This window comes from Marmota flaviventris, chromosome 4, assembly GCF_047511675.1.
Source record: "Marmota flaviventris isolate mMarFla1 chromosome 4, mMarFla1.hap1, whole genome shotgun sequence".
Taxonomy (NCBI): Eukaryota; Metazoa; Chordata; class Mammalia; order Rodentia; family Sciuridae; genus Marmota; species Marmota flaviventris.
Window position 1 is genome coordinate 83,198,832 of NC_092501.1, and position 15,154 is coordinate 83,213,985.

General features: G+C 36.2%; 1 protein-coding gene across 3 annotated transcripts; it reads left to right on the forward strand.

Annotated features, from left to right (window-relative positions):
• The first annotated feature begins 4,800 nt into the window (after nucleotides 1–4,800).
• Rnf6 (ring finger protein 6) lies at nucleotides 4,801–14,655 on the forward strand. 3 transcript variants are annotated; one of them, XM_027941610.3, is made up of 5 exons: nucleotides 4,801–5,114; nucleotides 5,798–5,880; nucleotides 7,505–7,715; nucleotides 8,528–8,623; nucleotides 11,500–14,655. In XM_027941610.3, the coding sequence occupies exons 3-5, from the start codon at nucleotides 7,523–7,525 to the stop codon at nucleotides 13,260–13,262; spliced, it is 2,052 nt and encodes a 683-aa protein (XP_027797411.1). In that variant the 5' UTR covers nucleotides 4,801–5,114; nucleotides 5,798–5,880; nucleotides 7,505–7,522; the 3' UTR covers nucleotides 13,263–14,655. The 3 variants fall into 3 exon arrangements, with proteins under 3 accessions (XP_027797411.1, XP_071467415.1, XP_071467416.1); XM_071611314.1 differs by lacking the exon at nucleotides 4,801–5,114 and adding an exon at nucleotides 5,283–5,335; XM_071611315.1 differs by lacking the exon at nucleotides 4,801–5,114 and adding an exon at nucleotides 5,343–5,440.
• The last annotated feature ends 499 nt before the right edge of the window (nucleotides 14,656–15,154 follow it).

Here is a 15,154-nt window from a genome sequence, read left to right on the forward strand (position 1 = left end):
AACACAGGCTGCTTGGCAACTACTGGTCTAGTCATTTTGTCTACTTAATTAATTAATGTCCCTTCTGCATAGGAATTACCTAATGGACATTATGTGCTATAAAATATTCTCACACTATGTGCCCCCTCCCTAGTATTCTCATCTGTCCCTCCATAGTATTCTCCACCTTTTACAATCTTTAGTCTTCCAGACTCCTGAACAATAAGCTAGACAAACATCTGTCATTGTCCATGAGTATGTTCTTACCTTGGCCACTTCTGCCTAAATTCACTGCCTGAAGCTCTGCCATGACTAAATACACTGCCTGAAGATCTGACAACTAAAAAGATTTCCCTTCTGAATCTCAAAACCATCCCTGAGTGGAGCAACAGAGTAACAGCAGATATTCTCAGCTTGCATCTCTTCCAAACAGAACCATTCATGAAAAAAGCATGATTTTTAAAAATTTCTTTGTCAACTGGTCATAGGGAACCACCCCTGAGACCATAGCTATGAGTTCAGAGAGAAGCATTGGCATAACAGTGATAGATGATTTGGGAGCATCAACCACCAGTTTGTGTCTACTCACTCGTATTCTCTAAACCTGTTTGAACCTAATTGCAGACATATTGGATTCCTTGCAGTAGATTGCTACTGCAACTGCCTAACCTTATGACAGAATAAATTTGAGAGTAGCTAATTTGTGATTTCTTGGTGTCTAATAGTTACTTGATATCCTATGGCTAGATTTTCAGTTTTTACTAGGGCCCAGAATCATGACAAGAGTAATAGTTCTGTATAACAGATGGCATGGCCTTGCTTCAGAACCCTGTGGTCTATACAGTGACTCACCTATTAGGGCTTGCCAGGAGTACCAATGACATCTTTCTCTAGTACCGTGGGATCTGCTGACTCATATGGTCCAAATGATAGGTCTGCTTGTACCAAAGGATATACCTACTACAGAGCCCTTTATTGCCCTGAGATTCACTAAAAGCTAGTAACTTTTCCAAGTCACCTAATAAATGCGTTGCCAAGCAGTGTGAATATGCTATCTTCAAAACCCAAGGAGGCCTACCATATATGCTCCTTTTTTTCCTTTGTGATAGGAAGTCAAGGTACAAGACTTTGTCTTGTACTTTAGAGGGGATGTTCCAAAATGCTCCAGATTATTGGACCATTAAAAACTTCACCGATGTGACAACCTCCTGAATCTTGGTAACTTTATGTCCCACTCTCTAGAGTATCTTACTAAGTTGTACAAAGTAGTTTTCAATTTTGGCTCCTAAGTTTTAATTAACATGATGGCATCCATATAGCAGACCGATGTAATGTTCTGCTGGATGTCCAGGTTTTTCAAGTCCCTTTGGATTGTATTACGAGAGAGAGAGCAGAATAATTAACATTGCCGTGCGGCAAGTGTATACCATATCCATGCCATGTGGGTGCAACGTGTTTCTGATCCTCATTCCTGATAGTTAAACAAAATAACATGTTGAAATCTCACTCTCACACAAATTTGTCCATTTGATAAATTTGAGATTTTTGCACTTTCTTTTTACGTTTTTAAATGGATACATAACTTACATACAAAAGTGAATGTTTATCATTTATCAATTATTTAAACATATACATACTCCCAAGCTACCACCATCTCAATACACAGAACATTTTCAGCATTCTAGAAAGTTCCAGGCCAGTAAATACTCTCCAGTGATAACTACTACTATGAGATATCATTGTAGATTATTTTGCCTTCTTTTGCACTTCATAAAAATGTAATTATTTGTCTGCATTTTGTTCATTTTAATTGTTGTATAGTGTTTTACTCTTCCATAATTATTTGCCAATTCTGTTGATGAACATTTAGGTTGGCTTCTGTTTGAATATATATTTAATAAGCTACTATAAATATTGCTGGGTATATGCTTTATTTTGGGAAAAACTTATTTAAAACACATTTGTAAATCAGTAATACATGTTCCAAGTCTGTATTAATGTGCTCTAAAAGAGATACCAGATCTAGCAAAGCAGCTGCAATGGGGTCAATATTTAATAGCCCACTGCCACACACTATCATCCACCAGTTTTTGTAGGGGCCAGAGTGGCAAATTAAACAGAACTATAATAAAGAACATCATACCAACATTCTTTAATATTTGAGAATGGTGCTGATCTGCCATTATCCCAGACTGTAATAGTGTTTTAGTTTTTTAAAACTGGCTATCTTGGTAAAAGAGGGGCAAATTCTAAGATTGCTATTTTAACTTTCCTTTTTTTCTATATTTTTATTGATGCATTATAGTTGTACATAAGGGTGGGACTTGTTACATATTCATACATGTACACAATATAACAATATAATTTGGACAATATCACTTACTTGGATTTTCCTACTGCAATAGCCATTGCTCCATAGCCCATGGAATCAATGTGAAGATTCTGCCAAACTGCTACCTTTTTGCATTCTCCAGGAAAATAACCACTGGTTGGGCCCATGGCCTGGGACAGACCTCTTTTATTGCCTGACTGTCATTCACTCCTTTATCATCATAAGACTGTTATTCTATGAACTCAAATCTCTTAAGCATCATACATATTATACCAAATATACACAGAATCCTTTAATTTTATGGTTTTATTTCTTTTACATCTCTTTATTTGTAATTATTAAGTTGTGTAATTAGCTGTGTGTAGAGTACACACCTATAATCCCAGCAACTCAGGAGGTTGAGGCAGGAGGACTACAAGTTTGAGGTTAGCCTCAGAAATTTAGCAGGGCCTTAAGCAACTTAAAGAGACCTTATCTCAAAATACATAAATGGGTCTGGGAATATAGCTCAGTGGTAAAGCACCCCCGAGTTCAATCTCCAGTACCCCTGCCAAAAAGTCCTTGAATTGAGATACATACACACTAAAAAGGCCAGATACCAATCCAGTAAACTGAGATTATTTAGATTAGAGGTTTTAGCAGGTTTTGAGACCTGGAAATAGGCATCCAAATGATTCATGTCTCTATGCCAACTTTCCTTCTAGTTCTCTTTAGTAGTCACACTGTTTCAGACTACAAAAATGGAAACAAAGTGTTGAATTCAAATTACTTATTGCTTGACTCTACTCTCCAAAACATGTAGCTTCCTACCTGATAAATCACTTGACCATATTTTTGCACTTGTTGGCTTTTAGGAGAGTCTTTTCCATTTAACATTTAAAAAGTACTTGCACTTGATGAAGTACTGCATGCTTTAAAACTCATATTTAAAATGATTTTTGCCAATTTTGGATATATCACATGGTTCACTCACAGGATTAACATTCATTAATTCTGTTGTCATTTCTCTGCTTATCTACCCAGTAGGTGAGGAGACTATCTGCCAGGTGCCATGCTAAGTTTTGGAACTATAAAAATAAGTAAAATAATTTGTTTATCTTTAAGGAGCTTGGGTTCTAGGTGGAAAAGACCTATAAATTAACAAGAAATCACTCTAAGTACTTGCTCAATGGCTGTCTTTTTCCGTTGAAAAAAGGAGCAAAGACCTTGTTCCAGGAGGATATTTTTGTTTGATTTACTGCTGTTTTCACCAGCACTAATATATAGTAAGACTCGGTATTTGTTAAATAAATGTCAATGCTTTAAAAGAAATATTTACAGGGTTGGGGGTGTAGCTCAGTAGTAGAGCTCTTGTCTAGCATGAATCATGGCCTGCGTTTTCTCCTATAGAGAGGAGAAAGAGAGACAGAGAGAGTGTGGAGTAGGGAGAGGGAGAGAGGCATGGAGATGGGGTGGGGGGTGGGGAGCTCACAAAAGGAACATAAGCTTTTGTGTGGCTATTGCACTACAGTGAGGTGAAGGGAACACTTCTGGCGTATCAGGAAACTTTCTTTAAAGATGAGGTTTGAGCTGAGTTCTGGGAGATGGAGGAAATTAGTTAGGTAAAAGGTAGGGGGTTGTTCAATAGTTCCTATATCTTATTGAGGAACTTCAAGTAGTTGGGGAGTGCCAAGATATCATTGGTAGGAGTATACAGCACAGAAATCTTGAAGAGCCTCGTAGGTTACTTTACCTATACTTTTTTTTGTTGTTGTTATCTACATCAATATGCTGATTAAAAGAAAAGAAAGGAAGAAGAAGAAAAAAAAAACTTGTCCATTTACCCCTATTACAATGATAGCTCCCTAATGTTAAGAATTGCTTGTTGTTACTCAGGGATCCAGAATAATGATGGGGACATTGTAGTTCCCCAAAAGCTAACGCAATAATGAACCGAATGAAAGAATGACGAATAACAGTAGTGTGAGCAAGTCAAGTGATTAAGTAATTGGATAGTGGGGGTGTCAGGAATGGGCCCTATACTAGCCTGGGCAGAGACCTAGTCAGGATCTTAACTAATGGTAAATTTGGCAAGTGTCACATCTTGGAGGCGGGGGCGGCGGTGGAGACAGAAGAATGCTGGAAGTTTCAAAACAAAGTCCAAATACAAACACTTTAGAATTTATTAGGATTTGTAATTTCCAGGTCCTAGAGAGCAATCAGGGAAAGGTCCAGGATGGTTATAGTACATTACCCCCGGACAGTAATGAAATAGGAACAGATGGTTGGTTGCAACTTTCTTGCCAGGCTCAGCAGATGAGTGACATCAAAGCTCAAAGGAAGGGCTGTTACTTCCCAAATGTGAAAAGAAGGCTGTGTAATTGCGCTACTGCCGATGCCACGAGCGCAGAGCAGCCGGGTATTCAGACTCGGGAAAGACGTCCCGTGACAACGGCGTTAAGGGCGGAACGCAATACGTAGGCACGTTGGCTCCCGCCGGACACAGTTTCTAGACGCACCGGCGAGCTGCGTGCGGCCCGGCAGCTGAGCTGCTCCCTTCCGCTGAGTGGGCAGCCTGGTGGTTGGAGACTGTGAAAAGACTTGAAACCGACCGTTCTTCATATTTTCCCCTTCGGCTGGACGACCCCGAGCTGCGGGACGTACTTCCGGCGTCTCTCAGTGGACCATTAGAGAGCACAGAGGCCTCTGGAGGCGCGGCGGCAGTCCCTCCCGCTCCCAGCTACGGCCTCTGACTCTCGAGAAGACAGCCACCCATTGCAAAATTTTCTCTGGGCCGGAGACCGGCCGCCCAGTTCGTAGAAAGGTGGGCTTGGGGGGAATACTCTGGATTCCACCACTACTTCCTGGAGACGCCGCGGGAAGCAGGCCATTCTTGGGGCCACCCACCTATTCCCCGATTGGTTAATGGTCTGTCAATGAACTTCTCTAGCTGGTGATTGGTTCAGATGCACCGTCTGTCACCTGCTTCCCTGTGGGAATCTAGGTCGCTAAGGGAAGCGTTACTTGAGGCTCGGTTGAGAAGAGGTTGGTTGGGCCCCGGAGCCCAGTTTGTTTATTCTAGTGGAGACGGTCCCCCGGCGCGAGCTTCCATTGCAACGGCCAGGAAAAGAACCAGTAGCGGGACTGAAGGTGGGGGTGGAAAGAAAGTGAAGGTTTAGAAGTAAACTGCAGTCACTTAACCCTGGCTGTCTCTGAATGGGAACGTGATTGGAAGGAAGGCCTTTGAGAGAGGAGGAGACTAATCCCAGGAGCAGTGACAGTGTAGGAATCTAGGCCTAAATTTTGTTGTGGGGCAAAAAGGGCCTTGAGAGAGATTTTTTTATGACCTAATTGTATGGGGATCCAATTTTCTAGATGATTGTATAACAGAATCCACTGGAGAATTTGCTTTAGCTTTGCGGCAGAGTTGGGAGATAACTACCAGGTGTTCCTGGCCTTCAGAGGGACAACTTACTGAATAATTCAACTCTCTTTTTATTGCTTCAGATGGGCAGCTCTCAAAAAAGACACAAACAGCTGAAGGATGGATACCATTGCATATATTAAAAGCATGTTGAAAGAAAAATAAGGTATTCACTTTAATTGTGGTTAATTGTACCAGAATATTATCTTTGAGGAGAAGCTCTTAGGTTTTGAATAATAATAGTGTGGCTTGATTTTATGTTAGGTTTCAACTTTTTAAATTGCTCATTACAAAATTCATCTTATTGCAATACCTACGATTCTCTCTTTGCTGTTATGATCCTGTTAATTCTGGAACTGGAAAATTCTGAGTTTTTAGTGGTTAATTAGCATTTGACTGTATAGTGCTAACATATTTTTCATTTAGATGATGATGTAATAACCATTACATCTGTAAAAAAAAAAAGTCTTGAATTTGTAATTTAATATACAGATACATGTGAAATCAGATGGTTGTTAACTCTTACAGCAGTTTAGACTTGTAGGCTAACTTAAAGCAACCTGCTTATTAATAAATACCTGCTACATTTTGAGAGGTCAAATTGCAACAGTTGTTTCCCTGGCAGCCTAGCCATTTAAGCTTAAGCCTGTATTGGGTCAGGTGCTGCATTACATACTCCTTAGTGACCTAGCAGTAATTGTCAAGGAATAGTTTTTTCATGCACAGAACACTCAGATTGGCTCTTAATGATATACCTAGGCCCTACCTTGGAAAATTCTAATCAAGGATTGGGGATGAGATCTGGGCATCTGGATTTTTAAAAATTTCTTCAAGTGAGTCTGATAACTTTTATATAACTGATTTACTAAATTGATATGCTTAAGAAATCATGAAATATTTATGAGACAGTTTTCTCCCTTAATTTCCTTATAGTTTAAAAGTAAGTTTCTTAGGAATGACATTAAATGTAATCCAAAAATAGCATTTTTTTTTAGGCAAAGCCTGGAAGTTTAATTGGCACTCAAAAATCCCAAGGACTAACCATTACAGGCTGAGGGATGAGACTGGATATGGGGAAACAGAGGCTCTGTTGCACTCTTCACGGTCCTCAGAACTATGCATGGTATATTATTTCCTGTTTGGTTTTAGAGTCTTCCTGTTAGTTTTGAAAGGGAGATCAACTCCAAGTCTGTTCAGTAGATACATTAGGCTAAATTATTTTTACCTCAACAAATGTCAGTGACGATGGTGAGAGTAATATTACATTTATGAATCTTACTTTGGAAGGAACACTTTGTTCGAAATAAATGTAAGCTATACCCCTCCCAAATGCCTTTGCTTATTAAGTAAAGAACATGCATAGTTCAAACCTAAAATTTTGCTTATTAAGTAAAGAACATGCATAATTCAAACCTAAAATTTGTGTGTTAACACGAATTTTACTCAGATATTTAGAACATAAATGGGGCTTTTAGACCAACTTTATTAGAGAATTAAAGAGATAAAAAAATTCATCACTTTTGTATTCAGATATGAGAAATGAGAAATATGTGCTGAACTCAAATTCTGTCTGACTAAACAATGGCTTTAGTTTAGTGGTAGGTTCAGTTGTGTACTATCTTATAACAATTGTTTTTCATTTTTTATGTAAGTTCCTTCTGCAAGGTTTGGCAAATGAAGTATTTGAGTAGGGGGTAAAATTTAAAAATAAAAAAACTGTAAGTTTAAAATGCAAGGCTATATGTAGTCTATAACTAACACCTTGAATTTTGTATATATTATTTGAACAGGAAGCCAGGACTCTCAGGATGAATCAGTCTAGATCCAGATCAGGTGACGGTGGTGAAGAAACCTCATCTCAAGACCATAATCATCGTGAAAATGAGAGAAGATGGCAGCAAGAGCGTCTCCATAGAGAAGAAGCCTATTATCAATTTATTAATGAACTCAATGACGAAGATTATCGACTAATGAGAGATCATAATCTTTTAGGCACTCCTGGTAAGGAATGAGTAAAAGAGGAGACACCATTTTCATCATTGGAAAGAGGAATTTCAAACTAAGAAGAGGTTTTTTTTTTTTTTCCTCCTCTATACTTTCTTCTCCCAAAACATTGTGTACTGTTTTATTTATTTTTTGTTAGTTTTAAGAACTTTTTAATATAACAAAGTAGAAAATCAGTGGCTTCTGTATTTTTAAGTAGGTGAGATTATTGGATATATTGGACATATTATACAAATGCAAAATTTAAAACATATGTAGTCCTATTTATTTTAAGTAATATTTATGCAAGTAAAATATTTAAAATACAATTTGAACTCATTTGGGGTGTTATAATTTATGTATTCAGCTAGATTGATAACCCCCCAAAAGTCCATACATTTTTTACAAATAAACTAACTGAAATTTATATATTTATATGATGTATGCTTATTGTTGATAGCCCATATAATGAAGTATTGGGGTAACATTCAAGTAAACAGACTTGAAGTTTTTTCTAGAGAACCTCTCCTTTCTTAATTTCTTTTTAACTCTGGAAAAAAATGTACTTAATTATAGCTTATAGGTTCTTGTATATATATCAATTGAGTACTAACTATTCAAATTAAATCTTAGTTTAAAAAATTTAATAAAATAGTAATAAATGAGACACAGCCAAATTGGTATATATTTGTGTCAGTTGAAAATTTTAACTGTTTTCAATTTATAGAACATTGTCTTTAGAGGTTGCTAAAAATTGGTCTTAACCTGCATGAGTTTTCATAAAAACTGGTAATTTAAAATTCTTAAAAAGCAAATTTTAATTGTTTCAGGAGAAATAACATCAGAAGAACTACAACAACGATTAGATGGAATGAAGGAACAACTAGCATCGCAGCCTGATTTGAGACATGGGACAAATAACAGAGGTACTGTGGAGTTCTTTCCATAAATAACAGGCTTGATTGGAGTAGTTGCCAAAATGAAAATACTGTATCCTGGATAATATGTTTATTTTTAATATTTTTCAGTTTTAATGTGATACTCATTCAGGTAATATTTATGTATTACATGCAGAGAAGACTGGTTAGGCAGTATGGGACAGAAGATTAATAAAAGATGTTTTACACAGATTGCCTTCAGGCAATTTATATATATATGAAATAATATACAATTAATTACCAGCACAGTTCTTTTTAATATTAGAACATACACACTACCTTTTCTATGGTGATGTAACTAAGCTTAGCTTCTAAAAACTAGTGTACAGAATAATACAGAAATTCTGAGAGTTAGGAAACCTTTTTTCATTTCATTTGTTGGTTTGTTTTGTTTTATTGAGTAAACACTAAGCCACAATATAAAAACTTCTTATAAAAAAAAAGTTCTGATAGAAAGAAAAAAAAAAAAAGAAAAACTAAAGACAAGCATATAGAATTAAAAGCACACCCTGATTTCTTACTTCCCTCCCCAGAGGTATTCATTGTTAGTAATTTCACATATGCCAAAATCATTGTATTAGTTATAGTTAGTAAAAAACCCCCACAAATTCAAAAACCTTAAAATGCAATGAATGGCTCAATAGATAGTAGTTTCTTTTTTATGCTAATAGCCCAAGGAATGAAGATAAACTTTGCTCCACAAATCTTCCTGTGACCCACACAGCTAGCTGAGTTGTTCTATAATTCTGCTATCCAGTGCAGTAACAACTAGCTACATGTGACTATTTAAGTTTAAATTAATTAAAATCAAATGAAATTTAAAATAAAGTTCCTCAGTCATATTTTTGTACTCTGTAGTCCCATAGAAACCAGCTACTGGTTTCTGTATTGGACAGCAGAAATACAGAAAGTTTCCATTATTGCAGAAAGATGTATCCTGCTAATCCAGGATTTCATTTGTATGATCATGCTAAGTCACAACCACAGCTAAGTTTCTCTGGCACTTAAGTGCCAGACTGTCATATGCCCATTCACAATGTGTTTACAATGTAAGAAGAGTAGGATAGAGTTAGTAGATAATTAGCGACCTCTTCCACACATGTTGTCATTAACACATTCTAGTTAATCAGAGAAGGAGGTAACATTTAGAATGATTAATGTTTGCTTGCCTTTAATTACATCCTTTTCCAGACTGAAATGAAAATTTTATATTAACCCATTTTCTCCTTTGTATTTAATATGTAAGTAGTACTACATTGATAGAAATTTTAATATTGGCCTTTTGAATATGTTTTATTCAAAACTATACTCATTCAATGTAAAATACTTCATCATCTTTAGAATATGCCCAAGATTACCAGTTATTTTATTGTCTCCAACAGTTTATTAATACCTCTAGCTTCAACATTTAAAAAATGTTTATGAAAGAGACTGAAGTAATGAAATAAACCTAAGAAATCTCATTTAACAGCTACTTTTTAGTAGAACAAACTTTAAAGTTGAAATCTGTAAAGGTAATGTGTGCCATTGAGTTTTATGCTTTATATAATTTACTGGTAACAAATGGAAAAGTAAGTGTGGCACAGTGACTATATTATTGTCAAAAAAGCTTATCTGGGACACAATGATTTCTAAATTGATTTATTCAATAATATTAATTAGGAGTTTGGTACCACATACTATTGTGGAGGCTGAGGATTTAACAGTAACTAAAATAAGTAAAAAATCTTCATCTTCATGAAGCTTACATTCTAAATGAATAGAGAATGCATTTTATTTTATATTTATTTTTTAGTTTTAGGTGGACACAATATCTTTATTTTACATTTATGTGGTGCTGAGGATCGAACCCAGTGCCTCATGCATGCTAGGCGAGCGCTCTACCACTGAGCCACAACCCCAGCCCGAGAATGCATTTTATTATGTATAACAGCTGACATTTATTGAGTGCTTCTTGTATGCCAGGTATTATACTAATAATTTTATATACATTGTATATAATAAAATATATATTTTTATCCTAATAAAATATATATTTTTATCCTAATGATAACCTCATGAGATTGATACTATTATTAGTTCTAATTTATAGACAAGAATACATCCATAGAGAACTTCAGTAATTTGCTACAGTCTTCCAGTTTCACACAAAGACAACTAATGTGGTTCTAATATTATGTTTGGAAAGCTAGATTTCTTCTTGAATGTATGTTTTTTGGCACTTCCTGAGATATAAAATTCCTAAGGCTACAAAAATACTTAGTTGCAAAAATGTTGATTTAGTTGCAAAAATGTTGATTTAGTTGGCTTTAAAAGAAAGATTTCACAGATAACAGGATGAGTTTTACATAAAGTTTGCCAATGTATTTTATTAATATTAGTACATGAAGTAAAAAAGTTTAAATGTACACTTTTGGTATTGGATATATTTCTCATTTGAATATTTTGCCACAAACAGAAAGCAGGTATGGGAATTTCTCCAACTTTGAATAAATAGTATTTGAAGTTTTGTAATTACATAAATAGTATTACTATTTTTAAAAATGTTTTTAGCTGTAGATGTACACAATACCTTTATTTTATTTGTTTTTATGTGGTGCTGAGGATAGAACCCAGTGCCTCACCTGTGTGAGGCAAGTGCTCTACCACTGAGCCACAACCCCACCCCCAGTATTACTATTTTTATAATATGCTTATAGTATATACTTTTAGGAAGTTCATAGTTTTTGTTTTTTGGCCATTTTTCTTTCATTAAAACTCACAGATGTTCTTCAGTACAAACTAATTTTCTTATAAGCTTTTAAAAAAGTTCTAAGGACAGATTTTAGGAGTTGGATCTGAAGTTGATTTGATTTGCTTTCCAGACTCAGAAGTCCCTCGAGAAAGTTCAAATGAAGATTCTCTGCTAGAATGGTTGAACACCTTTCGTCGCACAGGAAATGCAACTCGAAGTGGACAAAATGGGAACCAAACTTGGAGAGCTGTGAGTCGAACAAACCCAAACAGTGGAGAGTTTCGGTTTAGTCTGGAAATCCACATAAATCATGAGAATAGAGGATTTGAAATTAATGGAGAAGATCATTCAGGCATTCCACTTTCAGATATTAGCAGGGATCGTACTAGCAATAGGCAAGAAAGATCAACTAGTCCTGTGGCTAGGCGAACAAGAAGCCAAACCTCCATGGATTTCAGTGGTAATAGTGCCACCATTACAAGGACAAGGCTTGGTTCAAGGGAGCAGAATTTAGTTGAAGGATCACTTTCAACACTGGGAAGGTTAAGGAATAGAATTGGGCAGGCAGTTGGCATTCCTAGAACTAGTGCTTCGCGTGCTAATTTTAGTAATCACACAAACCAATCAGGTGGTAGTGAACTCAGGCAAAGGGAGGGGCAAAGATTTGGAGCAGCACATATTTGGGAAAATGGAGCTAGAACTAATGTCACAGTGAGAAATACAAACCAAAGATTAGAGCCAATAAGATTACGGTCTGCTTTCAGCAGTCGAAGCCGTTCACCAATTCAGAGACAGAGTGGCACTGCTTATCATAATTCCCAAAGGGAAAGTAGACCTTTGCAGCAAACAGTTAGAAGGTCTGTGAGGAGGAGAGGTATAACTCGGGTCTTTGTAGAGCAAGATAGAGAACGCAGAGGTACTGTAAGTGCCCCATTCTCTAATTCAAGACTTGTGTCAAGAATAACAGTAGAAGAAGGAGAAGAATCCAGCAGATCCTCAACTGCTGTACGACGACATCCAACAATCACACTGGATCTTCAAGTGAGGAGAATTCGTCCTGGAGAAAATAGAGATAGGGATAGCATTGCAAATAGAACCCGCTCTAGAGTAGGGCTAGCAGAAAATACAGTCACTGTTGAAAGCAATAGTGGGGGCTTTCGCCGAACTATTTCTCGTTTAGAGCGGTCAGGTATTCGAACCTATGTTAGTACCATAACAGTTCCTCTTCGGAGGATTTCTGAGAATGAGCTTGTTGAGCCATCCTCAGTGGCTCTTCGGTCTATTTTAAGGCAGATCATGACTGGGTTTGGAGAATTGAGTTCTTTAATGGAGGCTGAGTCTGAGTCAGAGATTCAGAGAAATGGTCAGCATTTACCAGAGATGCATTCAGAACTGAGTAACTTAGGTACAGTTAATGAAAACAGCCAGCTCAGTGAAGGTTCCTCTCAAGCCAGAGAAGCCCAAGAAGACAGCACTGAAATGCAAGCTGAAAATGAGACCACCCAGCCTCAGACTCAAAACAGTGACAGTAGAGGAGGCAGGCAGTTGCGAAATTCAAACAATTTAGTTGAAACTGGAACACTACCTATTCTTCGCCTTGCTCATTTCTTTTTACTAAACGAAGGTGATGATGATGATCGAATACGTGGTTTAACCAAAGAGCAGATAGACAATCTTTCCACCCGGAACTATGAGCATAATGGTATTGATAGTGAACTAGGTAAAATCTGTAGTGTTTGTATCAGTGACTATGTAACTGGAAACAAGCTCAGGCAATTACCTTGCATGCATGAATTTCACATTCATTGTATTGACCGATGGCTCTCAGAGAATTGCACTTGTCCAATCTGTCGGCAGCCTGTTTTAGGATCCGGCATAGCAAATAATGGGTGAAATGATGGGATCTATTCAAATATTGTATTTTAATAGAGATGACTATTGAAGCATTCTTTTGTTGAGTTATTTGTGATGAGCTAACCAGGATGAAAAATAACAGATTATAGTTTAAACTATTTTTTGTGTGCTTTTTTAACTTGTTAAAAAGAGGAAATTTATATGAAATTTAAAATGCAAATGTTAAATTATCCAAAAGTCCAGAATAGTTAATATTGCTAGAACCAAATAACCTTTAAAATGTTTTTATTTTGGTAATTTTGTCATGCTAAGCACTTTTGTATCTGCACAATTCAGTAAGTTGAAAATCAGTCATTGTTAATACTACAGCAGACATTTCTTGGATTTTCAAGTTTCATAGGCTTAGTGCTAAGTCAAGACATTGGTGTCTAAGCCTTTGAAAGAATGTTTGGCTGAATGTTTGCTAAATATAAATATTTAAGTTACTTGAAATGATAATTTAATACACAGTATACCTTGTGTGTATATATATATAGATAGATATATAATTTTAAGATTAAAATGTCCAGTCTAAAAACTACAAGTTTGATTCTTATTTAAGCTTTTTGGACTAATACTACATATGGCACAATGTTTACTATTGACAAGATCATCTCTGAGAAGATTAAGATATAATTCTGAAGTAAAGATAATTTACTGAAGCGTCTCTGACAATCTGACTTACTAGATAGCAAGCAATATGTAATACTGAACAAGTATTTTTTATTCAGGAATGGGACATGGAAAATTTAGGTCATATAGATTATTTAACTTGAGTTCAGCCTTTTTTGTGACTTTTTTGGAAGTGCAAATAATTCTTTGGATTAAGTATAAGGTATACAAGATGCATGGTTTTTTCAAATTTAGATTTTAAAATGCATAGATAAAATGTTAAGTTCACTTGGAGGTCAAAAAACTCCAAAGAAAACAAGAAGAAACCTTAAGAGAATGTATAATTTCTATAAACACAAAGTATGCATTGAAGATCTATTTCTACCAATAAATATTAAAACAAAGACTGCATGTGAATTATTTTTTTCCTATGCTTCACTGTAGCTTATTCACCCTCCAAATATTTATTTCTTACTGGGTGCCAAGCAGGTGTTGTGGATTCTTCAGGTGCTAGATGGCCAGAAGTCCCTGTCTTCATGGAAAAGATGTATTTGCTCTTAGAAGTCAAAGATCAATTGATAACATAAATTACTGTTCTTACTTTCATGTTTGCTTATGAACAATGTGTTAGATGGTTATACTTGTCCCTTGATGATTGTAGTGGCAAATGATGAGATCATTTTCATGTTTCAGAAGGAATTGCTCTATTACAGCAAATAGAACACAATGGAATGGAGAGAAATGAGAAGCAAAGAAACCAATAAAAGAACTATTGCAATAAGACATCATTATCATTTTTATTACCAGTTGTCGTCATCATTATCAGTTACCTAACAGGGTGATGACAGTGGAAACTGAAAGAAAAGAGAAGGGTATGAAAATGTTCTTGGAAAAAGGCATTTGATCCCTACTGTAGTATGAAGAGATAATCATATTCACAGAGGAAGAGAGAACCACCTGAGTGGAGGAGAAGGCAATGATATAAATCAGTTGCAAAGTATGCCAGTTTAAGAGGTGTGGTGGTGTATACTTGTGGTGCCAGCTACTTGGGAGGTTGACAGGAGTGTGGTTTAAGCATATGAGCTGAAGACCAGCCTGGGCAACATAGTGAGACCCTGTCCCCCAAAAAAAACCCTGTCTCATTTTTTTTTAAGAAAAATATGTAAATAATTCATACACTCTCACAAATTTCAGTGTACCTAATATGATGGAAGCCTAAATCCAGCATTTATTGTTCTATGGAGTATTCCTTGGACAATGAAAAAAAGTAGGGATAAAGG